Here is a 27,775-nt window from a genome sequence, read left to right as displayed (position 1 = left end):
AAAATAGTTCTATATTGCTATATTACAGTTCTCAGACAGATATGGTGAATGTATGAAAAAAATGAACTGCTGGCTTTCACAACCCCTCTTTATGACATAAGTAGCCTGATATAACTCTCTGTGTCTGCATGGACTGAAGAAAGCCACATGGAATGGAAATATAACCAAATAAAGTGGAGATGGAGGCAGAAACGTTGTAGCTGTTCTCTTCCTTTTATGGTAATACAGCGTGGGCGAGAAGGGCGGTGCACGTCATCAACGTGCTCCGACACCCGGAAGTGTAGAAAGATGTAACATGTTTGGCTGGAGTTAGCGGTGTTTGCGACCACGTATAGTAAAATAAATCTACATATTTGCATTATACTGTGTGCGACACCTTAAAGATGAGTGATACTGAAAAGGAAAAGGTAATGTAGAGAAACAATTCGCTACTTTTGCCTAGCTTAGCTAATTTCAGTCAAATACATTTGATCGAAGTTTCTCTGTGATCCCGCTGCTACCTTTCCCCCCGTCTTTACTTTAGGACCCCGCCGCCCTGAAAGAGGAAGGAAACACTCTTTTCAAGGCAGGAGACATGCAAGGTGCTGTTTGCTGTTACACCAAAGCACTGAAGCTGACTGACAGCCATGCAGACAAAGCTGTACTGTACCGTAACCGCTCTGCGTGCTACCTTAAGCTGGAGGAGTACAGCAAGGCAGAGGCTGATGCCTCGAAAGGTCGGTATGTTCTCTTGTTTATTCTCAACATCACTGAATAACTTCTCTTTCATCGCGGCCCACAACTTAGCTGAAATTAAAGAAAATAGTCCGTATTAGTGCTCAAATTAGCCCTATTTTACGCGGTTTAAAGTTCATTCATCATCCAAATAGTTTCACAATATGAATACTGGCTTGTGTTCTTTTTATCCATATTCGCCAGTCACATTAACAATTATGGATAAAAGTAACTTCCTGCCTGGAGGTTTTTGGATCCTGTCCAACCTTATAAAGGTTGCACTTGCACAATGACCATAATGATAACAGTCATCCTCCTGGAACCTCGCCATGTACACTTTTGAATAGCCCTTTATTGTCATTGTACATCCATCCACCCATTCGCTTCCGCTTATCCTTTTCAGGGTCGCGGGGGGCGCTGGAGCCTATCCCAGCTGTCATAGGGCGAAAGGCGGGGTACACCCTGGACAGGTCGCCAGTCTGTCACAGGGCTAACACACAGGGACAGACACACTCACATTCACTCGCACATTCACACCTAGTGGCAATTTGGATTATCCAATTAACCTATCCCCACAAGCTGCATGTCTTTGGACGGTGGGAGGAAGCCGGAGTACCCGGAGAGAACCCACGCAAACACGGGGAGAACATGCAAACTCCACACAGAAAGACCCCAGCCTGATGGTGGAATTGAACTCAGGACCTTCTTGCTGTGCGGCAACAGTGCTAACCACCGTGCCGTCATTGTACACGTACAATGAAATTGTGGGTGCTCCACGCCAACTATGCAGGAAACAAATATAAATAGTAAGACAACAAGAATAAATAAGAAACAGGAGTAATCTATAAAAGACAAGAGAAAGGCACGGAGGTTGCAAAGTGCACTTATATTACGATGTATGGGTTAGAATATGTAAAATCATAATAAATTCCACAGTCATATCAAGGCAAACAAAAAAGGTGCAGAAATATCTTATCAACCTGTACTTTGTGTATATGAGTAGTTAACAATAAGGTAATTTGCAATACCTCTGTAAATACATACAAATGAATCTATGCGCATAATGCACAAGCATATATACGCACAGATGGCCTTATATTTCATTCATTCAGATGCTAAAAAATAGAAAAGAAACCAAAGAAGCATGACAACTTTAAACTGAGCTACTAATCTGACAATTTTCTACAGATCAGCTCATCTGACTCATACTGTGTATATATTTTCTTTATACATATAGATTTAAATTGCTAGATAGATAAAGAGCCAAAGGCACTGGTCCAGCTTTCAAACTGCCCACATCCAAACCTATCACATGATTGAGTGGAACAACACTAATACATGAAGGCCCTCACGCTGCAATCCACAGTACCAAGAAAGGGTTATGCTGCCAATATCCCAGTACCAGACAGCAAAACTTCACCAGCCATCCTGTGACCATGACCTAGTAACTGTTTTGGTAGTAATGGGACACCTAAACCAGTGGTTTTAATGTTATGGTATATCTAGATTATATTTAAGTTATATTGAAAAAGTGAAAGTGTTTACTGACTTTTCTTACTTACTGTGAAGACACTACTTGATTGATACTCTGCCGCATGTGGTGCAAACTGAGAGTATTGTAAACAATGGAGTTTGAATGCGCTCTGCTGGCCAAACAGTGTGATGACGTCGATTACATACAAGCATCTTTTCCTGCAATATAATAATTAAACAAACAATGGACAACATAATTATAATGGTATATATGTCACCAGTATCATTATGTTGTCTTAACAAAAACAAACTTTTAGTTATTAGGTAGGTATTATAGACCAAAGAATTCTTATTGAGCAATAGTTACAGCAGAAATATTTTTTTTATAATGGATAACATTATTCACAACTTGTGATTTTCAGCATTCTGGACATTGTTGCATGAAATGTGTCTTTACACAGATGCTTTTGCAGCTTTGATGAATATTATTATTGCCTCTTTCCAGCACTTGATACTGACCAAGGTGATGTGAAAGCCAGATTTCGGAGGGCCCAGGCATTTCAGAAACTTGGCCGGTTTGACCAGGCCTTTCTGGATGCTCAGAGATGTGCCCAACTGGAGCCCAAAAATAAAGCTTTCCAGGATCTGCTCAGACAGCTGGGAGCACAGATTCAGCAAAAGGTGGTGTGATGTGGATAAAGGTGTGGATAAACTTATTTTCTAAATTGTTTCTTGCTAATCGAAATCATTTCTCTTAACCCTTTAGTCAGCACAACTAAACTCCACCGATGCTCGTGTGCAGCAGATGTTCTCCCTCCTCTTAGATCCATCTACTAAAGAGTGCGATCGACAGAAGGTGAGAATAACTCAAAAGGCAGATGAATACATTCCTCTAATTCATTCTTGATGCGCCTGATATTTCTTCATTAATGCTAATGCGTCTGTAAAACTGTACGGCACCAAAATAATCAAATCCTTCAATCAATTTCAGGCTGCTCAGAATCTAGTGGTGCTATCTCGAGAGGAAGCAGGAGCTGAACAGATCTTCCGTAATGATGGAGTGAAGCTAATTCAGAAACTTCTGCAGTCAAAGCTGGAGGATGTTGTACTTTCTGCTCTCAGGACATTGGTTGGTTTGTGCACAGGACATCAGTCTAGAGTAAGTGTGACTGTTCCTTTGAGATTACTATTTGCTTCATCTTTAAAGTCACTTTTTATATTTTTGTAGTTTGGAATTATATAAAAAAAAAGGTTTATATGCATTCTGATTTCCATCCATCATTAATGTGAAGCTAGAGCAGGCTGTTCAATGTGCTTGTCACTCAGTTGTTTTGCAGTTCATTATTGCTGATGTCCATTCTTTGAATTTCCAGACTATGGCGATAGTGAATGAGTTGGGAATGGAGCAGCTGTGTGTGGTAATGGGATCAGGAGCTTCAAGTGTGTCTCTGGCTGCCTGCCATCTGCTACAGGTGATGTTTGAAGCTCTGACAGAGGGAATGAAAAGAGAGATCAGAGGAAAAGATGAAGCTATACTTCCTGGTGAGTTTAGATACTTATATTGGGAACTTGGTTACACTGAAGGTTAACCTTTAGCAAATGTTTTGTGTGTGTCGGCTCTGTGTTCTTTACATTTAATTGTTACTCACTATATGAATCTTAACACAGAACCATCCAAGGAGCTGCGGTCAATGTTACGACACCTTTTGGAAATGATGCCAGCATCAAATGTGTCAGGACCGGGCAGAGACAGCGCTATAAATCTCCTTGTCAAACAAGTACCCCGCAAATCCTTGAAAAACCCAGATAACTCCCTCACGTTATGGGTGGTAGACCAGGGTATGAAACACATCCTACATGTAGGCAAATAATTTATTAAACCATGGTGGATACCAAGGCATGCATTACCGTGACACAAAGATGCATGTTTATTTTGTTCATTTTTCTATGTTAGAAAATTTATAACTGATGTTATCTGTTATCACTGTATATGAATTAGAGACTCATTGTTTTCCTACAGGGCTGAAGAAAATCCTGGAAGTGGCTGGGACTGTCCCAGAGATCTCAGAAGGGCCACCTCTTACAGACAACAGTCACATGAGCTGTTCAGTCTTGCTGAGCAAACTCTATGATGACCTAAAGAGTGACAAAGAGAGGGAGAACTTCAACAAACTATGTGAAGAATATGTTCAGTGAGTTGACCAAGGAAGCTTGTTTAAACTGTTTGTTCGTTTAGATCTTTTTTCCAGAACTGCATCACAAGTCCTTTGTGAGCATGAAAACTGATTGATTCTTCTAACATAATGTTGTTGTGGGCAGGCAACATTTCAGCCGGCCTGGCCTAGACGGCAAGCTGAGAGCCATCCAGACAGTATCAGTGCTTCTACAAGGGCCAAGTGATGTGGGTAACAGAACTCTGGAAATGTCAGGAATGATGGATGCCGTGATATCGCTGTGTGCCTCCGAAGATGTTACTCACCAGCAGGTAGCGGTTGAGGCTCTAATCCATGCTGCAGGCAAAGCCAAGAGAGCTTCATTTATCACAGCCAACGGAGTGTCCCTGCTAAAGGACCTATACAAGAAGAGCGAGAATGACAGGATACGTGTGAGAGCCCTAGTGGTAAGTACCACAGATAGTTTTAGAAAATAACACTTCTAAATAAAGATGAAAATAACAGCTATGTGTATGTGGGCTATTGCACAGGGTTTGTGCAAGCTTGGATCAGCAGGAGGAACAGATTTCAGCATGAAGCAGTTTGCAGAGGGATCTACACTTAAGCTTGCCAAGCAGTGCAGGAAGTATGTTGGCTTATATTGAATCTTAAGCCCTAGGTATAGATTAAGAGATGCAGCATGCTTGATGTACATCTGCAAAACCTGATCTAAATATCAGGTTTTGAGTGGATTACTGGATTTCAAATAACTGACAAGCTTTATCTCTTTCTCTGTAAGGTGGCTGTGTAATGAGACTCTCCCCCCAACTTCCCGCCGCTGGTCTGTGGAAGGTCTCGCCTACCTCACCTTTGATGCAGATGTAAAGGAAGACTTGGTGGAAGACAAGAATGCCCTGCTGGCCATGTTTGACCTTGCAAAGGTATAACTCATCATTATTTTCCTCATAGCTGAAAGAATTTAAACTGAAGTCTTATCTTTTCTCCACTCTGACTTCTGTGGAGTTAACAGGGTCTGATTCTTCATAACCAAACGTCAGCATATTTGGCACACACCTTCACGGTGCATTAGATGGCAGTGTTAGTCCTGTCTATAGCGCTGACCAGTTAATCAGTAGTCCTTTCCTGTCTCTCATTGGACTCATTTGTTCTAAATCTAAGTAACTATTGCTAACTATTTCATGTCACAGGACCAGATTGTCATCCATGCTTGAAATGCACTGATGCCCTTTTTGTGTTTTCTGTGTGTTTTTGCAGTCCGAGGATAAGACTGTGCTCTTTGCTGTGGGTTCTACATTAGTGAATTGCACCAACAGTTATGATGTGGAGAAACCAGACCCTCAAATGGTGGAGCTGGCCAAGTATGCAAAGCAGCATGTACCTGAGGAACATCCCAAGGTAATACTAAAATTAACCTTTTCTTTTCAAGTAGAACTAACATAGCACAATATTTATTTTATACAGCTTCATTTCAATTATTTTTGGTTATGATTCATATTTCTGCCTGCTTTTTTTTTATGTTAGGATGCACCTTCCTATGTAGAGAAAAGGCTGGTGAAGCTGCTGGAGGCTGGTGTGGTGTCTGCATTGGTTTGCATGGTCAAACAGGAGAGTCCTGCACTCACTGAGGCTTGTAGGGAATGTATTGCCAGGTAGGAAAATGGCAGTAAGTCTTGTTTTTTCTGTAGATTTTCTGGTTAATATAATCTTTCACGGCAGGGTGTTCTTGGCCCTAGTGGAGCGACAGGAAGACAGAGGCACAGTGGTGGCACAGGGTGGAGGAAAGGTAGAGTGTACTGATAAAAATTTCCCAAATTTCCCCTTGTGGGACAATTAAAAGATTTTTTTCTATTCTATTCTAAAATACACTCGGTTTAGCCTACACTCTTAACTAAGCACCACACTTCAGAAGGCTTAAATGATTTATGTCTGCTGCTCTCCTCCAAAAGGCTCTGATCCCACTTGCATCCGACAACACAGATGCAGGAAAAATCAAAGCTGCACAAGCCCTGGCAAAAATAACCATCACGTCTAACCCGGAGATTGCCTTTCCAGGAGAAAGGGTAAAAATGCAAACAGTAACACACAAGTTAACTTAAAAAAATACAATAACTCTTTAACATTATCTTGCTTTTGTTTGTTTGTGTATTTTTTGGGGTCAGATCTATGAGGTGGTACGCCCACTAACCAGCCTTCTGAGGCTTGAGTGCACCCTGCTGCAGAACTTTGAGGCACTCATGGCTCTCACAAACCTGGCTGGCATCAACGATAGACTCAGGTTCGCCACTAGGGGGGAGTCTCTACTAAAAGTATTCATACAAAACAGTCTATTTTCATTCCAGAACATTACATTTAGGATACTTTTATTTATTTATTTATTTTACATTTTCTGCATTTTGCAAAGCTACTTTTGCAGATCAATACATGTGTCACTTTTATTGCTTAGCATAAAGTATTTAGATGGTGTGAAATCCTTCCATCAAACCTGTTTTTAAATTCTTCCAGGGTGACCACAAGTGACTGAGACTTAATATAGACTAAATCACAGACTTGATTAACATGCAGTAATTTTCTTGTATGGCAACTTTCCAAAGACTGAAACATTTAGAGTCTCTGTTGACCACTGAAATCCAATTTCCTGTCAAAGCTGTTTTCACTGTAGAAGCTGATAATTAACGCTGAAGTTGTGCAGTTATGCAAAGCATGCCTTGTTCTGTTTTATTTTTTACTTTTTTCAAAACTTACATTATATCTGCCTTTTAAAGCATCTTTTATCCTGATCAGCGCAGTTTCATAAGTGTTTTTCAGTTTTCTGAATTAAGTATACACTTTCACAGGCAAAAGATCATCAAGGAGAAAGCTGTACCTAAAATTGAAGGTTACATGTTTGAGGAGCATGACCTTGTACGAGCTTCTGCCACAGAGTGCATGTGCAACTTGGTTTTAAATACTGAGGTAAGGGATAATTTATTAACAAGTCTTTGAATACATGAATACCGGTTGAACTGACAGTAGCGGCTGTGCTGTGTGGCATCCTCAGGTGCAGAAGCTCTACCTGGCCACAGGAAATGATCGCCTGAAGCTGCTCGTGCTTTATAGCGGAGAGGATGACGGGAGGCTGCGGAAAGCTGCTGCAGGAACCTTGGCCATGCTGACAGCCGAACATCCTGAACTCTGCGCTCGCATCCCTGGAACTGTAAGAAAAGCACTCCAGTAGTGTCGCTACCATTATTTTATTTTTTTTACTCTATTTTTGCTCACATGACTTCTGTTATCTTCTCAGACAACCCACTGGCTAGAAATTGTGCAGGCTTTGTTGCTCAGTGAAATACCTGACCTACGTCATCGTGGAGTGGTCATAGTTCAGAACATGATCCAGGCAGAGAAGAGTCTGGCTGAGAAACTCATAGAGAGCGAAGCTCTGGAGATTCTTTCCGTCCTTGCAAAGGGAGGAGATGGCATGCCAGATGCCGTCTCGAAGATAGCTCAGAACTGCCTGGATAAAGCAATGGAGTACGGCATCATCAGAAACAGGGAAGAAAAGGAGAAGAGCTCAGGAACTGAACCCTGAACACAAAGTGCAGTGTGTGGATGTGCCACCTGACAGCGTTTCAGTTCTTTGAACATTATATTGGACCAGTGAAGTAATTTCATTTTTGCAGGAAATGGGCTCATATGTCTTAACAAAAAATGATTAAAAGCAATAAGGGATGTAGTGAAGAATGGTATCAAATGGAAGAACCAACAGCACAGAAATGATTTTTGACTGCTGTGTAACGTTGATTGTACACTTGTTAAAGTCTGGCAAAAGTGTGTATTCCACCCAGAGACCAACATTTCTCCTCCATGTATTTCCACTAAAAATGACCATTCCTATATATGTGCAAATATTTCATTTGAGTGTCATTATTAGTCCCACAAACACATTCTTATTTTTATTGTGCACACTACTTTTCTCAATATTTTATTTTATATTCAGCAAAAATAGAAACATTTCATTTACACTATAAAATTTACTTTTTGTTTAAATGTTTGTTATCACTATTATTGACAATCCAACACATTCCCAGTGTGCTTTGTTGTTTTAATACGTTTTAACTGAACACATGAAAAAAATAAATAAAAATGACCAATCCTCACTTCTGTTTACTTTATTCCATATCCCACCTGGCTAGATGTACTTTATAATGGTGCTTTAGTGCTGGGATGCCCAACTATTTTTATCCCTCAGCCATGAAAGGCTGGTGGGGTATTGTCATCGCCCTACTGGGCAGGCAATATGGATACCCAACTCTTTGAATGCGATCACTTGACAATGAAGTAATGTAGGAGTTTCAAATTTATACCTTAAGTGTATGTACTGAAAATCTCCGATGAGTCTGAATCTGTTGGGGGTTTTTTTTGAAAATATCGTGAATGAAATAACAGAAGAAAGGATTTTGAAACTGACATCATAGGTACATCTGCTAGGAGGATGAGGGGTGCCACTGACTGCTCTGAGAATTTTTATATTATTAAAATGGCCATTCTACAACTTTCCAAACTAAATAAGAAATGTGACACAAGTTGTCCTATCAAAGTTTGTGGCACACATTTTATAATTTATGGCAGGGGTTTCAAACTCAATTTAGTTTAGTGATCATGTACAGTCCAGCTGATCTGCTACGTAAGTGAGCCAGGCCACATAACAATCTGGATCAAAAAAGCCAACCCTTCCATGTCTGTACAACTTTTTATTGTACAACTGTTTATGCGCACGCACATTTCACACTTAGTGAGCCAGCTATTTATAAGACATTGTGAAAAGCCCGCGGTATATGCCTGATGCACAGCTTTTGTTCACAATAATCTCGGTGCAACGTGTAGTAACAGAGCAACCTTAAATACTGTCAATAAACATGAACTTGGTGTATGTCTCTTTAAAGACGATTTAAATGACATGCTCCTCCCTCGCCACTCGTCATCATCTCTCGCCGCTTGTGCTCCTGCTGTATTAAAAAAAAATAAAAATAAGCGCAATCGTAGGTTAGTTTTGCGAACAGCTTCTGTTGAGCTGCTCGGTGTTCAGATGCGCTGGTTTGGCTTCGGTTTCAACGCCTTTGGACAGATATGTGTCCAGGAAAAGTCAGGCAGAGGAGAAAGTAGCAGCGCGCCCCACCAAGTCAAAATAAGTCACCCAGCAGAGCTCAGCAGTCACGTGGATAGAAGTAGATGCTGCTTGAAGACAAGTCAGATCAGAGTGAGCTGGAGTCGAAGAGCATCTTTACATTTAGAGGGTGAGTGTATCAAAGACATCGCCTAAGTCCTGAGGATTAATACATCTATTGCTTTAGCTTAGCTCTTGTTTTGTTGTTTGTTGTTTCTGTCAGGAGACAGCTGCCTGAGCTTGGCAGGTTTTGGGGAATCGGTCTCCAGCGAGGACTGTGGTATTTCTAAAATAGAGAGCCGTGGTTGTAAGGATTTATTCATCAGTGAATCGCACTTGACCCTGGCCTTCCCAGACAGGATTGAGACCTGGGATCTGCAGAAGAGGGAGAAGAGTCCATCATGGAGCATGGATATAAAAACCGACGCAGAGGGCTCTGGTAATGTGTATGCTAATATCTTATCTGGCTAGACAGACATTAATAATGATGTATGAAATTACAGAGTCTCAATATTACTTTTTATTTATTTTTATAGATGTGAATTTGCCATTGGTCCCTGGAGGTTACATTGCCTTAAAGCCTCCCTTCTACTGCACCTTACCAGGACACCTGAAAGCCAGGAGCCTAGCACTGGGTGCAGAGCATGCTGTTCTTCTTACTGCCACTGGAGCAGTGTACAGCTGGGGACTGGGCAGGTGGAGCCACTCACACATATGTCTTTGTTGAACATGTGAGAAGCAGCAGTTTCATGCATAAACAACAAATAAGCATAAGTAATCTTCCTATGCATGCATGTGTTTATGTAACAGCCATGGTCAGCTGGGGCATGGAGGGCTCACCTCTGAGGAGGAGCCCAGAGTAGTGGAGGCACTCTGGGGGATGCCCATGACCCATGTGGCTACAGGAGGCTGGCACTCAGCTTGCATTAGTGGTAAATGTCAAATAAAGATTTGGACAAGTTACAATCAGTTTGAAAAGGATTTGAAGAGGATCTTTTTGTTCTTAGATGGGGGTGACCTTTATGTGTGGGGCTGGAATGAGAGCGGCCAGCTTGGACTTCCTTCTCGAGGTCTGAGGAAATCTCAGCAGAAAACTAGTCAACAAACAGGTCTGTCCTGAAATGTGCACTGCTTTAAAGAGTTCTATTGAAGAGGCAGTTTTTACATCCATTTTGAACCACTGACCTTATCAAACAGGAGAATTATGCTGTGATACCAGCACACCACCAGATGAAAAGCTAAAGGAGGAAGAGGAGCATGAAGATGTGTTCATATCAATCCAGGCGTTCCCCGCTCTGCTGGACGTCTCTTCATCATGTGAAATCCGAGCAGTAAGCTGTGGTTCCCGCCACACAGCTGCAGTAACAAGTAAGGAATCTCTTCTGACAGTTGTTTTACCGGGATGCACATTTTCTAGCAATCATCGTGTCACAATTTCTTATTTTCAGCCACTGGTGACCTCTACACTTGGGGATGGGGTGAGTTTTGGTTTTAGAAATGTGTTAAATACTCAAAGCAGTATCATTCAAATCAAAGTGAACGCCAAGATTTTTGGCATCTTTGCCTTTATTACCTTTACAGGGGAATACGGCCAGCTTGGACACCAAACAGTAACTAGTTCGGATGAGCCGCAGCGTGTGGAGTTTTTCAGGGCTGAGCAGATGCGTGTGCTTGATGTGGTGTGCGGGACATGGAACACATTTGCTGCTGCTGTAAAGGAGGAAGTAGCTTGTGCTGAAAATAGCACAAAATGCACTTGTTAAGCACAGTGAACTTTGGACAACAGTTGTAAATTTCTCCTACAAACACAAAGAATTAACTAAATTTCTTTGTTCATTTTTTTTCTCTATAAAAACTCAACTCAATACTTTTTGGTGAAACTTTTATTTTTTCTTCAAACAGATGTTTAAAAAGGGTTTATATTTGACAAATTACATAAAACAGTTAAGGCAGCAAAATCCACAGGTAAATATAATTTAAGGCAAGTAATTAAAATTGTTCTGATTTAAAATTATACACTAAAATTAAAAAGGTGCATGCATCTCCAAGGTCCACTGGAAGTCTTCAGAGCACAATCTTGAAGGAACTGTGGATAAATCAAATGAGAATCAATTGGACACTTATAAATGCAAATAATTATTGGTGTTTGGAGCAGCTGGATTTCTAGTTACCTGACAAAATCTGGTGACCTTGAAATGACGTGCTGAAACTCTGAGAGGTTCACAGTTCCGTCCTTGTCGATGTCTGACTCTTCAAGAATCTAAACAACACGCAGACATGGAAAAGAAAGACATTGTTAGGCTTACTGACACATCAGTATACCATCCCACACGCAGTTTATAACCACCCCTTACAACTATAAAGACAAACTCAGTAATCTCACGTTGCTGATGAGCTGCTTCATTTCCGTGGAGGAAAGTTTTGCATCGTTTGTCTCACCAGTTAAGCAGTTAACCAGCTTCTCCAGATCAGCACAGTCAAGGGTTCCATCATCATCAAAGTCTGAAAGCAGCAGACTGGTTAGCATTTCGTAGACTGACATATTTGTGTGCAAAAATAACTATATCACTTTTTATCAACGTTTTTTTTTTTTTTTTTTTTTTTACCAAATATGCGGAATGCATAGTGGGATTTGATTTCCAGAGTAGCAGAGTCGCTGAAGGCACTCAGAAGATCCAGGAAGTCCTCAAAAGTGAGGCTTCCATCTTTTTGTTCAGAGGTTGAGAACACCTGGCAGATTCTTTCCTTGAAGGGGTTGGACTGTAACGGGAATGAGTACAAAGGTCAGAACAGATTACCAGCCACTGAAGCACTTCCTTCAGAGCATGAATTACAATATAATCCCATAAACATAGAAATCAAGCATTAACGCAAAAAACAAAACATAAAAACAATGTAATGCATATGCTTTGTTAAAATCTTTTCACCTTGAGCTCAGGCAGAGTAATAATCCTGCCTATTGGTACTCTGGCATCTATTTGTTCTTTTTCATGTTTCTCAAGCAGTTCTGTGAATCTCTTGTGAGCACTGCAAAAAAAGAGAAAAATATATCACACATTACAACAACCAGCAGAAGACAAAATTTTTTGTTAGTATGATGACTTGCAGCTTGTCACTTACAGAAGAATTTCTTGTTTTGTCAGGAAGGTCAGCTCCTAAAAATATATGTAGGGATTAGTCCTTTAAGAAGTTGAAGAGCTTCTTGTTCAAATAAACAGGCATCTTCTTAATTTAACAAGAAAAATAAAAGCATATAAAAAGTGATACATTAAACAATAATAAACAGTTTTCAAACTGAGCTTTGAATGAACAACAAAACAAAGACAAGACAGCCCGGACCCACTCAGTGCGTACCTGATTTTAATTACTGAAGTTGTTCAAACAGGAGATAAAAGGATAACACATATATTTATGAATACATTTTCTCTGAGTTTAGTAACAATAAGCGCTTCTTTCTTCTTCCAAAACAAAGGCAAAGTAAATGTAAGCATCAGTGCAAAGACAACAATCACTTATTAACATAAATTTGTAACTTTTACCCTCAAACGGATGTTTTTAAAGAGTCTGAGCAACAGTATTGGTTGTTATTAGGCTAGTGACCGTAACTTGTTTTTAATAGTATTTCCGCAGACGTTACATATAATCAATACGAATTACATCAACTACAAATGTAAATAATACTGGTTATTTGAGCACCAGGACGCTTATCATTTTATTTCTCCTTTGAAACGTCAGGCTAACAAAGCTATTACGCTCTTCCTTTAACGTTATTACAGGGCGTAAAAAACACTTCCACTCGTCCATTAAGAAAATAGGTAAAGTTTGCCTGTGGAGACTTTGCTTTCGGGACTTACCTGATATTCTGAGAGCGACTCTTTCGAAAGTTGACTCGCCGTAGTTCCCATGTCGAAGTTTTCAACTTCAAATTGTACTTTGCCGTAGTTAACAGTAACCCGCAAAACTACTGAACGGCTAATGTTTTCTGCTTCGCTTACTTCCGGTTTCTGACTAGAAGCGTCCTCCCCTTGTCGGGTGTAACGTAGCGGTTTCTATAGTGACGTATATGCAAAACCTTAAAAAAAAAGTGGCCTTTTTTTTCTTTGGAAAGTTTAAAAAAGGATATACTCAGTTTGGTTCCTGTTCACAATTTTGTCATCATTACTTGATTTTCGTTGAGATAACAAAATAAAAGAGGAGACCGACTGGAAGTGGGTAAAGGTCGTTGATATAAATAAGGATACTAAAAACACTTTTATAAGTAAGACGTGAGCAGTGAAATGTACTCAAGTACAAGGAGTAGCTTTTATTTTCGTAGCATAAAAATAAAGCCCTGCGAGTCCTATTATTGTGGGGTCTCTAGTGATAGAATCACTAGTATCACAGTAGATTGTATCACTCTAACCAGTCCAACCCAGTTCCACATATTACCAAAGAAGACAAAATAATGTTTCCTTTCTTTATTTGTATAACTACGGTTATTCTTGACTTTCATAATCCATTAAATTACACAGCATCTTTTTCTGAAAAAACAACAACACACCCTCTAATACTATCACTGATCTGCAACCCAATTAATTATACTTGCAACCCCATAATCATAAATACAAAACAAACATTACAAACATATGTTAAAACATATAAAATATTATTGCACAACATTTCTATGGTCCTGAGTATTTACTGGACACATTTATGTCATAATCTAAAAATAATAGTAATCCATTCAATCCTATTGTATTATTTAAAAATAATAATACTAAATTGTTTCCTTAGCTCACAAAGGCTTAATTCTCTTTGTAGTTGTTTAAATTATTACTTTAAAAGTGTATTTAAGCAAAGATATCAAAAAGATTAATTTGCAAAAAACATCACTATTTATTTTCAGTAGATTTAGAAAGTTGCTTAAATTAATATAAACCAAGACTTATCTGAAACTGAATGAGTATTCAGTATGAGGGTGACTACTACTATCTTCTCACAGTCCAAAGACATGCAGCATCAGTGGGGTTAGGTTAATTGATGATCTTTAAAGTAATAGTGTGTAAAATCTCACCACTAGATGTCTGTAGATTGCAGTCAAATGAATTCTGTTTTCTTACCCCTCCCAATCCAAGTGCATAATTGTAACTATGGTGGCTGCTATAATATGACAAACTTGTTTTAGTCAACCAATGGAGATCAGAAACTTAAAACTTAGACTGTACCATAATTTTAGTTTATAGTCGACTGTTGTTGTTTAGCTGGCTTATTGTCATCTGTCTGGACACAACAGGATTGCATGTCAAATCTGCTGACAAGAAGAAATTGTGACAATATGGTAAATGGTAAATGGCCTGTATTTGTATAGCGCTTTTCTAGTCCCTAAGGACCCCAAAGTGCTTTACACAACCTGTCATCCACCCATTCACACACACATTCACACACATATCAGAAATAAATAAGCACATTTATCCATGTTTTCATGTGTTTTCAGTTCAGGAGATGGGGCTTGAGGATGCTTATTCTGTTGTCTCTTTTCTTTGTGTTCTTGCTTCTTTGGTGAAGGGGACCCCCTCTCAGATGATAAAACATAGATACTTCATATCTTGAATCTGAATTTACCTCCATGTTTTCTTCTCCTCCATCTTTGGTGTATAACCTGACCTGGACAAATCTACTTTTTTCACGTTTTTTTTTTAATTTGTTTTTTGTATTTTTAATACAGAACGGAATTTTTTTTAATGTGTCAGTTCTTATTTAACCATTCCTAAACTCCTCCAGAAATAGTAAAATAAAAAGCAAACATAGATGTAGAACTATGGTTTTGAGATTAAAAGTGTTCTTGCTGGTTTTCCTACCTCCTATAAAGTAATATTGTCTTGTCTTTTGTCAGCATAAATAACATAGGTAAGAGAATTTTTATAAAGTCAACCCAAAGCATACATATATGTTTGTCCGACATGTTCAGAAAGAAAAAAAAAAAGAAGAAATCTTTGGCATAAATATGATGTACATGTTTAATCAGGTTACTTCCCTAAACAAAAGACAGAAAAGTACAGGGACATGAGACTAACTTGTCAACTCGTTATACTCTGACTCTCATGTCAGGCAAAAGACCAAAACATATCTGCATGTGTTTTATCCCAGCAGGGATAACCTTAAGCAATACAGAATTCCAGAGTCTCTGAATTTTTGTGTGCTGCCTGAAACTGTTTTCCTTTACATAAATAAAGACATTTGAACCATAAAGTTAGAAACGGATACATCATAATTCCTCAGAATGGTTGTTCACCAGCACGAGCTATTAATAATAACTTTTTTTTATTGCCTTCGTTTTACAAAATATGTTTTGATTTGAACTCAATCGACAAAGAACATCTTAAAACAAAATTGAATGTATTCTATTTTTATAAAAAAAACAAAAAAAACCCCGATGAATATCTCCAAATTTCAGGAGATGATTATCTTAACGTGGGGCAAGCTAGGCTCCTGGATTTGTCTCCCAGTCTGTTGTATCTAAAGCAAAAACAGAGGTAAAACAGCATGTAAAAGTGTGCAAGTGAGGTTTTAACATGGATTTTTGTGAAAGAATTCTTGTAAATGGTAAATGGTAAATGGCCTGTATTTATATAGCGCTTTGTAGCTGATGGTGTGTTTAATCTTAAGTGTTACCTGTCATTTTTGTTCCCTCTCTGGTCTCAGCTGGAACCCCAATCCCGTACTCATTTTCTCCTGTGACTCTAAAGAAATAGATTCCTCCCTCCTCCAGGTCGGACACCTTGTAAGACAATCGGCGACACTTGTCAGTAAGTCTTATCCATCCCGTTCTGCTGATGTCTCGTATGTCTACAAGGTAGTTCTTCACGGGAGACCCTCCCTCATTCTCAGGAATGTCCCAGGTAACAGTGGCAGAGTTCTTAGTCACATCTTTAACTATTATATGAGCCGGGGGACCAGGTGAATCTAAAACCCTCACATTTAGGGTCAAAGAGGCAGATCCAGCAGCATTTTGCAGTTTGACAGTATATTTGCCAGAGTCATCACGTGTTGCTCGTTCCACTGTGATAGAGGTGGCAGAGCTCGTGGTGTTGATCATTCCTCTGACTCGCAGATCAACATCTGCTTTCTCCCATGACACACTGGGAACAGGTTTGCCTGTGAAAGGCACCGTCAATGTGAAGGAGCTGCCACATTTAACAGGCAGAGTCTTTCTCATCTCAGGGTTAATGTGAATCTCAGGCTTCTCCTCTCGCTCTGTAGCTACTTCGGGGTCTGTTTCTGGGCTAGGCTCACTAATACCAACTTTATTTATGGATCTGACAGTAAAAACATATGCTGTCCCCGATGTGAGTCCCTTTACTGTAAACTCTGTCCTATCTGTGTTCTGAACAGCAACAGTCCAGTCTTCTTCTGTTGATTTTCTGAATTCAACTTTGTACCCTGTAACTGCCGCTCCACCGTCAAACACCGGTTTGTTCCATGACAGAGTGATTGAAGATCTGGATGAATCAATTATAGTGGGCTTTACTGGAGGGGAAGGAAGAAACTTTGGATCCTCTGCCAAGGTGAGTGGGCATGGCAAACTTGGTTCACTTAGCCCAGCAGCATTCTCAGCAAAGACTCTGAATTCATACTCAGATCCCGGATGCAGACCAGAGGCTTTGACTCGTAGGTCATAGACTGGCTTCTTATTGACCCGGACCCAACGGATGCCCTGCTTCTCCCTTTTCTCTACAATGTAACCGCTGATGCGGCTGCCACCATCAGAGGCGGGCGTCTTCCAGCAAATAGTCATCGCTTCATTGGTTGCACTTGTGACCTCAACATCTGTTGGAGCAGATGGGATGGTAAAAGGATCCATGGCCTTGACTGGGTCACTTTCCAAAGTCTCACCCTCACCATATTTATTGACTGCCCTCACCCTAAACAGGTATTCGTTTCCTTTGAGAAGTTTGGTTATCTTGCAAGTAGTTGACATCATGTCACCATACACAAGGGTCCAGGCAACACGGCTGGTTTCACATTTCTCAACAATGTAGTACATGATCTCCGCCCCACCAGTCTCATGAGGAGTTCCCCATGAGAGGGTGCACTTTTCTGCTGAAAGTCCAGAAACTTCAAGGGGTCCAGCAGGTGGACCAGGTCTGTCTAGTACTTTGCAGGTGATAGCCTTAGATGTGGTGCCCCCTGTATTCTGGAGAGTAAGAGTATACTGCCCAGAGTCTTTCCTAACACTTTCTCTGATAAGCAGAGAGGTATGCGTTTTTGTTGCGGTTATTTCAACTCGTCCTGTGGTGCCAATATTTCTACCATTCTTCAGCCAAAACACTGTAGGGTTGGGGCGGCCTGAGATGACAGCTTCTATTCTTAGGAGGTCTCCTGCTTTGACAACCACTACCTGTCGAAATTTGTCTTCCAAGATAATTTTGGGTGGCTCTACATTGTGCTGTGCTGTGACAGGTCCGGTTGTTTCAGAGGGTGGACTGAAGAGCTCCGCTGCATTCTTTGCAATAACACGAAAGTTGTACTGTTCACCCTCTGTAAGGCCAGTCACTTCAAAGAAGGTGTCCAATAAGTTTGTGAAGTTACACTTAAGCCAGCAACTATCGGGCAGTTCTTTGCGCTCAACAATGTAACCAGTTATTTTAGCGCCACCATCATATTCTGGCTTGTCCCACGAGAGAGTTACTGAAGTGTTAGTTATATTGGTGACAGTGAGGTTGCCTGGGGGGTCACACTGGTCTCTAGCTGCTACAGGATCAGATGGCTTGCTACAGGGTCCAACACCTGCCATATTCTCTGCACACACCCGGAACTCATATATAAGACCCTCCTCAACACTTGTCACCTTATACTGGTTTTCCGTCACTGGGCTTTTGTTCAATTTTTTCCACAGAATACTGCTTTGATCTTTGCATTCAATATGGTACCCAATAATAGGGCTGCCGCCATCACTCTCCGGTTTGCTCCAAGCAATGACCATAACAGACTTTGAGGCCTGCACAACATGAAGATTGGGTGGTGAGCCAGGTGGCTTGAAGGGATACTGAGCAACAACAGGCTCTGACTCAGTGAATTGGCTCTTTCCATAGCGATTCTCTGTAGCAACACGAAACTGGTATTCAGTGCCTTGTGTCAGACGGGAAATTTTGATTGATGTTCTTGCAACTGTAGCTGATACACTCTGCCATAATGTACTGCCTGTATCTCTTTTCTCAACAACATAATTAGTGATTTGACATCCACCAGTGTAATGTGGAGGCTGCCATGACAGAGACACAAAGTCAGCACTGACACCATCAACACTGAGGTCTGCTGGAGGACCAGGCCTTTCAAAAACATTAACAAATATTTGAGCAGAGGTGGTTCCAATGGAGTTGTTCAGGGTCACCTCATAAACACCAACATCTATCCTGGTTGCATCTTTGATAATGATCTGAGATGACGTGTCAGATGTGCTCACATTTACTCTGCTTGTCTCTTTCAGTGCATTGCCGTCTTTTTTCCAGGTTGCTGTTGGTGGTGGTACCCCTTTAAATGGAACATCGATCTTTAAATCATTTCCTGCCTTCACACTGAATGTGTTGGACAGCAGACTGATCATAGGCTCAGTACTGGTATCCTTTACTATCACAGGTGCCAGCAGGCATTTTGGCTCACTCTTTCCCTTCTCATTCACTGCACACACTCTAAAGAAGTACTCTTTTCCTTTTGTCAGGCCATCAATAATTGCATCGAGCGCTTTACTCTCTGAACATTTTGTCCATGTGTCATCTCCCTTAGCTTGCATTTCTACAATATAACATGTGATTTTGCTTCCTCCATCATGGGCTGGCTTTTCCCAAGAGAGTCTTGCACTACTGCATGTGACATCGTTGAGTGTGATCTTGCCAGGAGGCAGGGGCACCTCAGAGACTTTAATAGCTACCGTGGTTTCTGCTGGCAGCCCAGTGCCAAACTCATTCACAGCCAGGACACGAAAATAATAGAAGCATCCTTCCTGTAAATTGTCGATCTTATATGAATTCCTCATGCAGTTGCTAAAGACGCTTGTGAATGCTTTTCTAGTCTCCTCTCGCTTCTCTACAATGTAGTGCGAAATCTTTGCTCCTCCATCAATCAAAGGTGGCTCCCAAGAGATGGACACAGAATCCTTCTTTACATCCTTAACCTCCAAGTTTGTTGGTGCACTGGGAGAGTCCAAAACTTTCACATTGATGAATGCTGACTTGGAGCCACAGCAGTTCGAAGCCGTCAACACATACTTCCCAGTATCATTTCTGTTGACATTTTCAATGAGTAGCACAGTATAGGAGCTTGTTACCTCGATCTGAGCACGCTCACTGAGGGTGTCACCTTCCTTTGACCATTTAACCTCAGGCTCTGGCCTTCCTCTGATGGTAACAAAGAGATGTAAAGTGGCACAGACTCGAACGCTGACAATCTTCCTCAAGGCAGCGTCCAGCTCAATCTCTGGTGCCTCTACTTTTTCGGCTGCAACCACAGACCCAGGTAGATCCACATGGTCTCCGACACCAGCAGCATTTATGGCGCAAATACGAAAATTGTACTCTGCATTTTCTCTCAGTCTTTTCACAGTGTAATTTGTGTCCTCTACACCTGCGCTTGGTGTGCATGTAATCCACTCATCATCTGTTGCTTCTTTCATCTCTACTACATATCCACTGATGGTGGCTCCTCCATCATAGATTGGTTTTGACCAAGTCAGAGACACAGTACTGCTAGAATAGTCTGTCATTTTGGGGTTGGTTGGTGGACCAGGTGGGTAAGTAGCTTCACATACTTTTATATATTCACTTGGATCACTGGGAGCACCCACACCAGCTGCGTTTTCTGCAAGTATTCTAAACTGGTAGTAATGCCCCTCTGTGAGCCCAGTACATCGGAAACGCAAATCATTTAGTCTTCTCTTGTTGCATTTAGTCCACCTGACACCCTCTTTGTCAAGTTTCTCCACAATGAAGCCATCAATCTCTGAACCTCCATCAGTCTCAGGCCTTTCCCATGTTAATGTTACAGAGTCACCGGTCACAGCTGTAGCTATAGGTGTAGAAGGTGTACTTGGTGGTGTGAAAGGATTTTGTGCAATTAAGGGGTCTGATTCCAAAAATTCACCAACACCATATTTGTTCACGGCAGCAATTCTGAATACATATTCTTTGCCAGGTACCAGTTTTGTTACTTTGTAACTGAGAGCTTCAACATGAGCTTCAACTCCTGTCCATGTAACACGACTGGTCTCCCTTTTTTCAATGATGTAATGAGAAACAGTTGCACCTCCATCATTTAAGGGGGGATTCCAGTGAAGACTGCATTTCTCTGCACTGATAACTTTTACCTTCAGTTGTCCATCAGGAGGACCAGGTCTATCCAGGACCTTCAAATTTACTGGGACAGAAGTAGTTCCACCAATGTTAGTGAGGCTTAAGAGAAAGTGTCCCCCATCTGCTCGTGTACAGTCCCTGATAGTCAGGGTTGTATGTGTGAGAGTGGTTTTGATCTCCATTCTTGGTGTGACTTTGTCGATTTCTCTTCCTTCTTTCAACCATGTTACTGCTGGAAGAGGCTTTCCAAAGTAATCAGCTTCAATGACGAATGTCTCTCCAGCCTGAACAACTGTAGTACTCTTGAACTTGGGATCAACTGATGCTGTGGGTCCTTCAATAACATCCTGTGCAATGATGGTTACACATTCTGAAGGTGGACTCCAAACACCAGCCCCATTCTTAGCAGTTACTCTAAATTCATAACTTTGTCCTCCTGTCAGACATGTGACTGTGAACTGATTCTCAATAACATTTGTAAAGTTTGCCTTCATCCACCTGCCATCTGGGAGCTCCTTTTTTTCTACTACATAGCCTGTAATACTGCTTCCACCATCATATTTGGGCTTTGCCCACTGGAGTGTAATGTTCTCTCTCGTAATGACAACGGCTTCAGGTTTACCAGGTGGATCACAGGGGTCTCTTGCCACATAGCATTCTGATATCCTGCTAGATGGGCTGAGCCCTGCAATATTTTCAGCAAAGGCTCTGAATTCATATTCAATACCTTCTTCAAGCCCACTTGTTTTGAAGCGAGCATCCGGTATAACAAATTTGTTAAGTTTGGTCCATAAAATGCTGTTCTTTTCTTTGCGTTCAAGGTGATAGCCAATGACAGGACTGCCTCCATCTCTGACTGGAGGCTCCCATTCAACCACCATGCTGTACTTTGTAACAGTGGAAACAAAGGGGGTGCCCGGGGCAGCAGGAACACTGAATGGATATTGTGCAACTACAATGGGTGATGTGATTGCAGTACTTTTTCCATATCTATTTTCTGCAAACACTCTGAATTGGTATTCACTTCCTGTCTTCAACTTGGTAACTTTGATTGTGGTTCTTACTGTAGTTGCAGAAACAGTCTGCCACTCCATACTTGTAGATTCCCGTTTCTCCACTACATAGTTGTCTAGTTGACAGCCTCCTGTGTATTCAGGTGGCTCCCAAGAGATGGTAACATAGTCTGAACTGACTTCATCAATCGTGACAGGTCCCGTGGGAGGGTCTGGCTTTTCAAGAACAACCACGGTGATTTCCCCTGTATATTTTCCAGCACTGTTGGCTGCAGTGACAGAGTACTGACCAGAGTGCTCCCTGATAGCATGTCTGATATGAAGGACTGTTAATGACGGTGTGGTTGAAATCTCTAGCCTTGATGTTTCTTTTACTCCCTGGCCATCTTTTTTCCATTCAACTTTTGGTGCTGGGTTCCCCAAGACTGGGACCTCTACTTTTAACTCTTCACCATTCTTGACAGTGAATGTTGTAAAAGTAATCTGGAGTTTTGGCTTAATAGCATTTTCCTTATCTGTGATGGGGGTGGGTTGGACATTTGGGCTGATTTCTCCATTTTCTGCAGCAGAAGAAGGCTGGCCTGTAGTGCAGAATAACAAGCTATAATTACAATTTATATATATATATATATGACTGGAAATGACATAGGTATCTCCTAAAAGATAATAAGACGATGTACAAGAGGCATCATTGGCATATTTCTCAGCTTTTATGTACAATTTGTATTGTACATTGAAGAAATCACAAAATTATATGTCTGAGGATTTTCTAAAACTAATCTACTGCTTTTACACTGTTAAAAACGAACACTGCTAGTTATTTAAGCTTATCTAAGGCATTTTAATCAACATATGAAACAAACTGATCTTGGGAGAAGCATCCTTCTTTTATATACTTCAATACAAAGACATGTTAATGGAATTTATTATTAATAATTTGTTGAACATTTTCTAACTTAACTTTATAACAAAGTACGAATACATGCAATCTATGCACCGCAGAGACAGGATGAATGTGCAACATACCTTCAACAATAACAGTGGAGGGTGACTGGGAAACCTCAGTATCCCGTGTCATGTCTATATTTAGAACGTGAGCTTCATCTTCTGCTTTCTTTCCTATCTACAAGAGAGAGGGGTAACTTTTAATGTTAGTGAAAATGAGATTAAATATATACATTTAAATAGGAAAATACATTTTACCTTGTTCCAAGATTATAATATTGATTTGGTTATTTGGTGGCTTAAAGTCTGTATTAAATTTGTTAAAGAAAGCCCTCTGAGTGAGTTTTAAACAAGAATAGAAAGTAGGCTATCTTGCTGAGTGAGATGTGTGTAACCGAAACACTTGAAGGTGTTAAAAATAACTACAGACATGGCCAACCAGACTGCCAACTGCTCTGACGAACACATTAAAGCTGTATTATTATTTAAGTCTTAAGGCTCCCATTTAACATGCAAACAACAACATGCACAGAAAAAAACAACTCAACTAAAAGGACATTTGAAGATCCCTAAATGCTTTCTGTACTATATTACAAAGACGTTTAAGATGACTTTCTTACCTCATTCTTGTTTTCTTCCATTGTTTCTCTTAGTTAAACTGAAAATTTAGATCCCTTGTTAATCAGTTTGTTGGTAAAGATGCCCAAAGTGCTGTGAGCCCCAAACGTTTAGGACACAGATACACAACTCTGCCAATCACTGCCTGCTTTATCTGCAAAAGCATTCAGTGACTAAAATAAGCATGGCGGTGGATTGGCCAGCTGCTCATTCTTTCAAAATTAGTTTAGCCTGCATGGCTCAGCTAGAGATAAATGGAAAACGTCTCATCACTTAAATATTGTCCACGTACCATTCCTGTTATAAGAGGGTTTTCCCTGTAACTTCATATTTAGGTATTAATACACACCTACAGGCAGGCAAAGAAAAGCTTAATAATCTTATTTTACTGACCTTTTCAATGTTCGTGACTGATAAATATTGTGGGTGTTTGACACTTTTTTTGGCTTCAGCTAAGATTTTTGTTGGATTAGAAATGAGTACAGTTCAGTTTGAACAGTTTGGAGACAAATTTAGAGAAGCAAGGCTGACATAGTTTGGAAATGTGTAGAGGAGGGTTGTACTGGACAAAGGATATTGAATATGGAGCTTCCAGGCAGGAGGAGAAAAGAAAGACCAGAGGGGAGGTACATATATGTAGTCAAACAGCACATAGGGCTGGTATGACAGAATATGATTCTAGAGATAGAATGAGATGGAAGCAGGTGATCTGCTATACCGACCACAAAGGGAGCAGCCAAAAAAGAAGTATTAAAAAGGAAGAGGAAGCTTTAAACTTGGGTGTGCCAGGGAAAGTTTTAGATCCATTCTATTAAAGGTGTAGTGTGTAGAATATCACCACTAGATGTCAATAGATTGCAGATTGCAATCAACTGAGTTCTGTCTTCTTAACCATCCCAATTTAAGTGCATAATCCTAGCTATGGTGGCTGCTGTAGTGAGTGTAGGCTGTCAGTCCACTGTTTACCTTAGCTGTAAATATATGTCCATATCTATTTACTCTGGAGGAAGCTGTAAAACTGAAAGCTGATGTGAGCTGATGAGTCAGTGAAGCTCACTTCTGCCTGATGACAGCATTGCTGAGGTGAGTTGCTTAGGATATCCTGAACTTCCTGTCGGTAAGTGCTGCAGTTTTTTTTGCAGTTGATAGCTGCCGTCAACTGGCGTTATTGAAACTTTCTTTGAAGTGGATCTAACATTGTTGGACTCAAACACACAGCAAATAAACTCTAGTATGATGTAAAAATGTAATCAAACTGTTTAATAGAGGGAAAGAATTATTTTTAGGACACCTGAACCTAAAATTATCTGGCATAATGTTGGGTCATCATAACCAGCTGGTTGTTTAGCTGGCTCGTTGTTAGCTGTCCAGAGATGGGACAGTCGTACGTATGATCTGGTGACAATAAGAAATTGGGACAATATTAGGACTAAACAAGCATGTTTTCATGTATTAGAGGGATGACTTCAGTTTCGGAGATGAAGCTGGAGATGAGAAGGAACTGGTTGAGGTGGAAATGTGGAAGGAGGCATAGGAGTGGTGGAGGAGGAGGCAGATGAATGGGTTAACCTTATATGTGGCTGGTCTCTAACCACATACATAAAATTTGATTAGGCAGAATTGTGATGTCCATCTTGACCAAGAGGGCGGGCCATATACAAATAGCATAAACAAAAAAATAACATCAAATGTGTTTAAAAAAAAAAAAGTCAAATTGAGTCAACCCCTTAAAGGAGTGCCAAAGGCTTTAGCAAATAAATATGTTTTATAAACAGTTGTAAACTCGGGGCAGATCATTCCACAGTGATCTGCCAGTCCAAAGACATGCAGTTAATGGGGTAAGGTTAGTTGATAATTCTAGATTGCCCTCTGATCTGAATGTGAGTGTGGATGGTTGTCTGTCTCTATGTGTTAGTACCGTGGCTCTCGCCCTATGGTAGCTGGGATACAATTGGTAACAGAGAATGGAGAATATAAAAAAATGCACCGTTGATAGCTGAAGAAATCTATTTTTGTTGTTCTTTATAAAAACAAAAAATTGAATAGCCTATATTCACTGTTCCTTTAAATGAACAAGAGACACCTTGAGAAAAGGGCTTGTTTTACGTTAAACTTGCATGCATTTTTTAGTATGTTTTCCATTTGGGCATAAAATCCACAGATTTCTTTTCAGTAATGCAAAAATCACTTTGTCAGTAGTCTAAAAATACATTACAGTGGTACTAGCATAAAAATACAAATGTTAATACTATTATTTTAATGCTATATTAATATACTAAACTAACTAAACTAATTTGAAATGAGCGCTTTAGGTCTATGATTAGCTTCACAGAATCTTTTATTCTGAAACAAGGAGCCGGAAATGCACTAATACACACCAGCGAAGAAGAGCACGAAGCTAGCTTGCCAAGCTAACCGGTTGTAGACATCTGATTGAAGATGTAAACATGTATAAACCTTTCGATTGAATGGGAAAAATAATTAACCGTGTTGTTAACAGGCGTTTTAGCTGCTGTCGGTTTGTGATTTGACACGGTGTCAAATGTGAAGAGGTAAGGTCACTGTAAAATTCAATTCAATCATGCATGAATCATTAAAAGCCGTCCATTGAATGAAGTAAAATTGCTCTGTGAGGTGAATAGCAGGCTATACTGCCTCAGACACTAGTTTGATACCAGTGCACTGTCTGATAATAAAGCTGGAACTTTGTTCAAACTTTCCGCATGAAAATTACTTAATTAAGCCTCTGAGAACTGAACTTTTTGAAAGTTATACAATCACTTGTTTTAGCGTCCAGATGTTAATGTTCTTTCTAGTTTTCTTGTGTAACTATAGGTATTTCTATAGGTTTTTTGTTGGCATTGCCGGTGAAACAAACGTTATTTGCCAAATTATTGATATGACGTAAACTAAACATGCATACACGTGTCTGCCTGACCTAAATGACCGACCTCAGTGACTGTTATCAAATGTAATTCCTCTTGTTTCACTCATCAACAGATTCCAACATGTCCATCCAGTTTGTGTATAGCCATCAGCACTTCGTCACTGATGTGTATCGGATCAGTGGAAACAATTCCGCTAAAAACTCTGCATCAACAAAGTTTGACACCGCCATCCAAGGCGGCTGGGCAGACAGGATGGCACGGGGCATATTTCGCTACCATCTGGGGGATTTAAAAACGCGGGTCCTGCTGGGTTCTCATGGCTACGTGGCTCAGCTGAATATCCAAAGAGGAATAGAGAGAAGAAAGCCACAGGAGATCATGAGCATTAAGCAGGAGTTTAATGCCAAGCAGTTTAACTTTAACAAAATTAAACACGATGAAATCATATTTGAGATGATAAAGGACAAAAAAGGAGGTACACCTTTGACTAACGATGCAGAGTGTCCTCAACCCCAGAAGATGGTTGTGTTGGTCAATGTTAGCCCTCTAGAGTTTGGACATTGTCTCTTTGTCCCAGATCCTGCTCACTGTCGCCCACAGATCCTGACAAAGTTTGCAATCCATGTCGGCATTGAAGCTGTGCTTCTGAGCTCTGATCCCGGTTTCCGTGTGGGGTTCAACAGTCTGGGAGCATTTGCATCTGTCAATCATTTACACCTCCATGGATATTACCTAGACCATCCCCTCAAGATAGAGTCTAAGCCAGTTAAACCTTTATGTCCTGAAAAGGGATTTTATCGAATTTTGGATTTCCCGGCAGGCTTTTTGTTTTATGCAGAATCAGAGGAGGTGGAGAAAGTGGCCCAAACTATCTGTGAAGTCACAGATTTTCTTGTGAATGATAATATTGCTCATAACCTCTTTTTGACTAGAGGAAGCCCGCCGTGTGTTCAAACGCAAGGTGAAAAGGATTTCTGTTCAAGAAAAGGTGTTCGCGTTGCTGTGTGGCCCAGAATATCCTGCTTCGGTGCCAAAGAGGAGTCTGCCTTTAATGTTGCTCTATGTGAACTGGCTGGACATTTACCCTTTAAGAGCAAAAAGGACTTTGAGCGCATGACAGAGAAAGATGTCGTTGATGTAATCCAGAGCTATCTTTTGCCTGAAGATGAGTTTCATCAGCTGGAACAGCAGCTTACTGAACATTTGTGTTCATAATGTGCGGTCATTTTCATCAACTTACAGCTGGGCTGGAAGGGTCTTAGACTTTTGATGGCATAAATGGATGAATCTGGCCTCTGGATTTTGAATTAAATTGTAAAAACTGCAATACTGTACTGAATGTGTGTCAGAATCTTCCCTGTACAATGAAAGAGATTACACATGTTGAGATTTATGATATTTACAAGATAAAATGTGCTTTAATTGGTTAATGAATGTGTTTTAGCAAAACTGATATCAAATAAAATGTGACTAAAGAATGGAG

At 40.4% G+C, this 27,775-nt stretch overlaps 5 protein-coding genes across 7 annotated transcripts; 3 read left to right on the top strand and 2 right to left on the bottom strand.

Moving 5' to 3' along the window:
* The first annotated feature begins 243 nt into the window (after positions 1 to 243).
* On the top strand, positions 244 to 8,332 carry unc45a (unc-45 myosin chaperone A). Its single transcript, XM_026176386.1, has 19 exons — positions 244 to 407; positions 524 to 716; positions 2,693 to 2,868; positions 2,954 to 3,043; positions 3,179 to 3,346; positions 3,561 to 3,729; positions 3,856 to 4,026; positions 4,208 to 4,379; positions 4,507 to 4,807; positions 4,892 to 4,986; positions 5,140 to 5,281; positions 5,616 to 5,756; positions 5,883 to 6,010; positions 6,078 to 6,144; positions 6,308 to 6,421; positions 6,521 to 6,636; positions 7,196 to 7,313; positions 7,399 to 7,554; positions 7,642 to 8,332. The coding sequence occupies exons 1-19, from the start codon at positions 384 to 386 to the stop codon at positions 7,927 to 7,929; spliced, it is 2,829 nt and encodes a 942-aa protein (XP_026032171.1). The 5' UTR covers positions 244 to 383; the 3' UTR covers positions 7,930 to 8,332.
* Positions 8,333 to 9,296: 964 nt separating this feature from the next.
* rccd1 (RCC1 domain containing 1) lies at positions 9,297 to 11,369 on the top strand. 3 transcript variants are annotated; one of them, XM_026176381.1, is made up of 8 exons: positions 9,297 to 9,634; positions 9,728 to 9,943; positions 10,041 to 10,200; positions 10,315 to 10,436; positions 10,512 to 10,613; positions 10,702 to 10,872; positions 10,953 to 10,982; positions 11,086 to 11,369. In XM_026176381.1, exons 1-8 carry the CDS (start codon positions 9,298 to 9,300, stop codon positions 11,265 to 11,267), a joined length of 1,320 nt encoding a protein of 439 aa, XP_026032166.1. In that variant the 5' UTR covers position 9,297; the 3' UTR covers positions 11,268 to 11,369. The 3 variants fall into 3 exon arrangements, with proteins under 3 accessions (XP_026032166.1, XP_026032168.1, XP_026032167.1); XM_026176383.1 differs by having other exon boundaries at positions 11,052 to 11,191; XM_026176382.1 differs by lacking the exon at positions 10,953 to 10,982.
* cib1 (calcium and integrin binding 1 (calmyrin)) lies at positions 11,370 to 14,153 on the bottom strand. The gene is made up of 7 exons (XM_026176384.1): positions 13,359 to 14,153; positions 12,625 to 12,659; positions 12,432 to 12,531; positions 12,111 to 12,264; positions 11,888 to 12,006; positions 11,676 to 11,764; positions 11,370 to 11,590 (listed from the first exon to the last, which is right to left on the bottom strand). The coding sequence occupies exons 1-7, from the start codon at positions 13,407 to 13,409 to the stop codon at positions 11,569 to 11,571; spliced, it is 570 nt and encodes a 189-aa protein (XP_026032169.1). The 5' UTR covers positions 13,410 to 14,153; the 3' UTR covers positions 11,370 to 11,568.
* Positions 14,154 to 15,482: 1,329 nt separating this feature from the next.
* LOC113027007 (titin-like) lies at positions 15,483 to 24,617 on the bottom strand. The gene is made up of 4 exons (XM_026176378.1): positions 23,407 to 24,617; positions 22,868 to 22,964; positions 16,156 to 22,422; positions 15,483 to 15,999 (listed from the first exon to the last, which is right to left on the bottom strand). The coding sequence occupies exons 1-4, from the start codon at positions 23,425 to 23,427 to the stop codon at positions 15,965 to 15,967; spliced, it is 6,420 nt and encodes a 2,139-aa protein (XP_026032163.1). The 5' UTR covers positions 23,428 to 24,617; the 3' UTR covers positions 15,483 to 15,964.
* gdpgp1 (GDP-D-glucose phosphorylase 1) lies at positions 24,618 to 27,774 on the top strand. The gene is made up of 2 exons (XM_026176380.1): positions 24,618 to 25,956; positions 26,405 to 27,774. The coding sequence occupies exon 2, from the start codon at positions 26,413 to 26,415 to the stop codon at positions 27,505 to 27,507; it is 1,095 nt and encodes a 364-aa protein (XP_026032165.1). The 5' UTR covers positions 24,618 to 25,956; positions 26,405 to 26,412; the 3' UTR covers positions 27,508 to 27,774.
* The last annotated feature ends 1 nt before the right edge of the window (position 27,775 follows it).

This window comes from Astatotilapia calliptera, chromosome 7 (assembly GCF_900246225.1).
Source record: "Astatotilapia calliptera chromosome 7, fAstCal1.2, whole genome shotgun sequence".
Classification (NCBI taxonomy): Eukaryota; Metazoa; Chordata; class Actinopteri; order Cichliformes; family Cichlidae; genus Astatotilapia; species Astatotilapia calliptera.
Note: the sequence above shows the minus strand (reverse complement) of the source record. Positions and strands in the feature narration are given on the sequence as shown.

Excerpts from the sequence above, each read along its gene's own strand:
- rccd1 (XM_026176381.1), top strand. The coding sequence starts at position 9,298 with ATGCTCCTCCCTCGCCACTCGTCATCATCTCTCGCCGCTTGTGCTCCT. Across the intron at positions 9,944-10,040 it reads AACCGACGCAGAGGGCTCTG|ATGTGAATTTGCCATTGGTC; the intron begins GTAATGTGTATG and ends TTATTTTTATAG. Across the intron at positions 10,614-10,701 it reads GAAAACTAGTCAACAAACAG|GAGAATTATGCTGTGATACC; the intron begins GTCTGTCCTGAA and ends CTTATCAAACAG.
- gdpgp1 (XM_026176380.1), top strand. The coding sequence starts at position 26,413 with ATGTCCATCCAGTTTGTGTATAGCCATCAGCACTTCGTCACTGATGTG.
- unc45a (XM_026176386.1), top strand. The coding sequence starts at position 384 with ATGAGTGATACTGAAAAGGAAAAG. Across the intron at positions 4,987-5,139 it reads CTTGCCAAGCAGTGCAGGAA|GTGGCTGTGTAATGAGACTC; the intron begins GTATGTTGGCTT and ends TTTCTCTGTAAG. Across the intron at positions 6,011-6,077 it reads TGTAGGGAATGTATTGCCAG|GGTGTTCTTGGCCCTAGTGG; the intron begins GTAGGAAAATGG and ends CTTTCACGGCAG.
- LOC113027007 (XM_026176378.1), bottom strand. The coding sequence starts at position 23,427 with ATGGAAGAAAACAAGAATGAG. Across the intron at positions 22,965-23,406 it reads TGGAAGAAAACAAGAATGAG|ATAGGAAAGAAAGCAGAAGA; the intron begins GTAAGAAAGTCA and ends TCTCTCTTGTAG. Across the intron at positions 22,423-22,867 it reads CTCCACTGTTATTGTTGAAG|GCCAGCCTTCTTCTGCTGCA; the intron begins GTATGTTGCACA and ends TCTGCACTACAG.
- cib1 (XM_026176384.1), bottom strand. The coding sequence starts at position 13,409 with ATGGGAACTACGGCGAGTCAACTTTCGAAAGAGTCGCTCTCAGAATAT. Across the intron at positions 12,532-12,624 it reads ACAAAACAAGAAATTCTTCT|TGCTCACAAGAGATTCACAG; the intron begins GTAAGTGACAAG and ends CTTTTTTTGCAG. Across the intron at positions 12,265-12,431 it reads TTACTCTGCCTGAGCTCAAG|TCCAACCCCTTCAAGGAAAG; the intron begins GTGAAAAGATTT and ends TTCCCGTTACAG.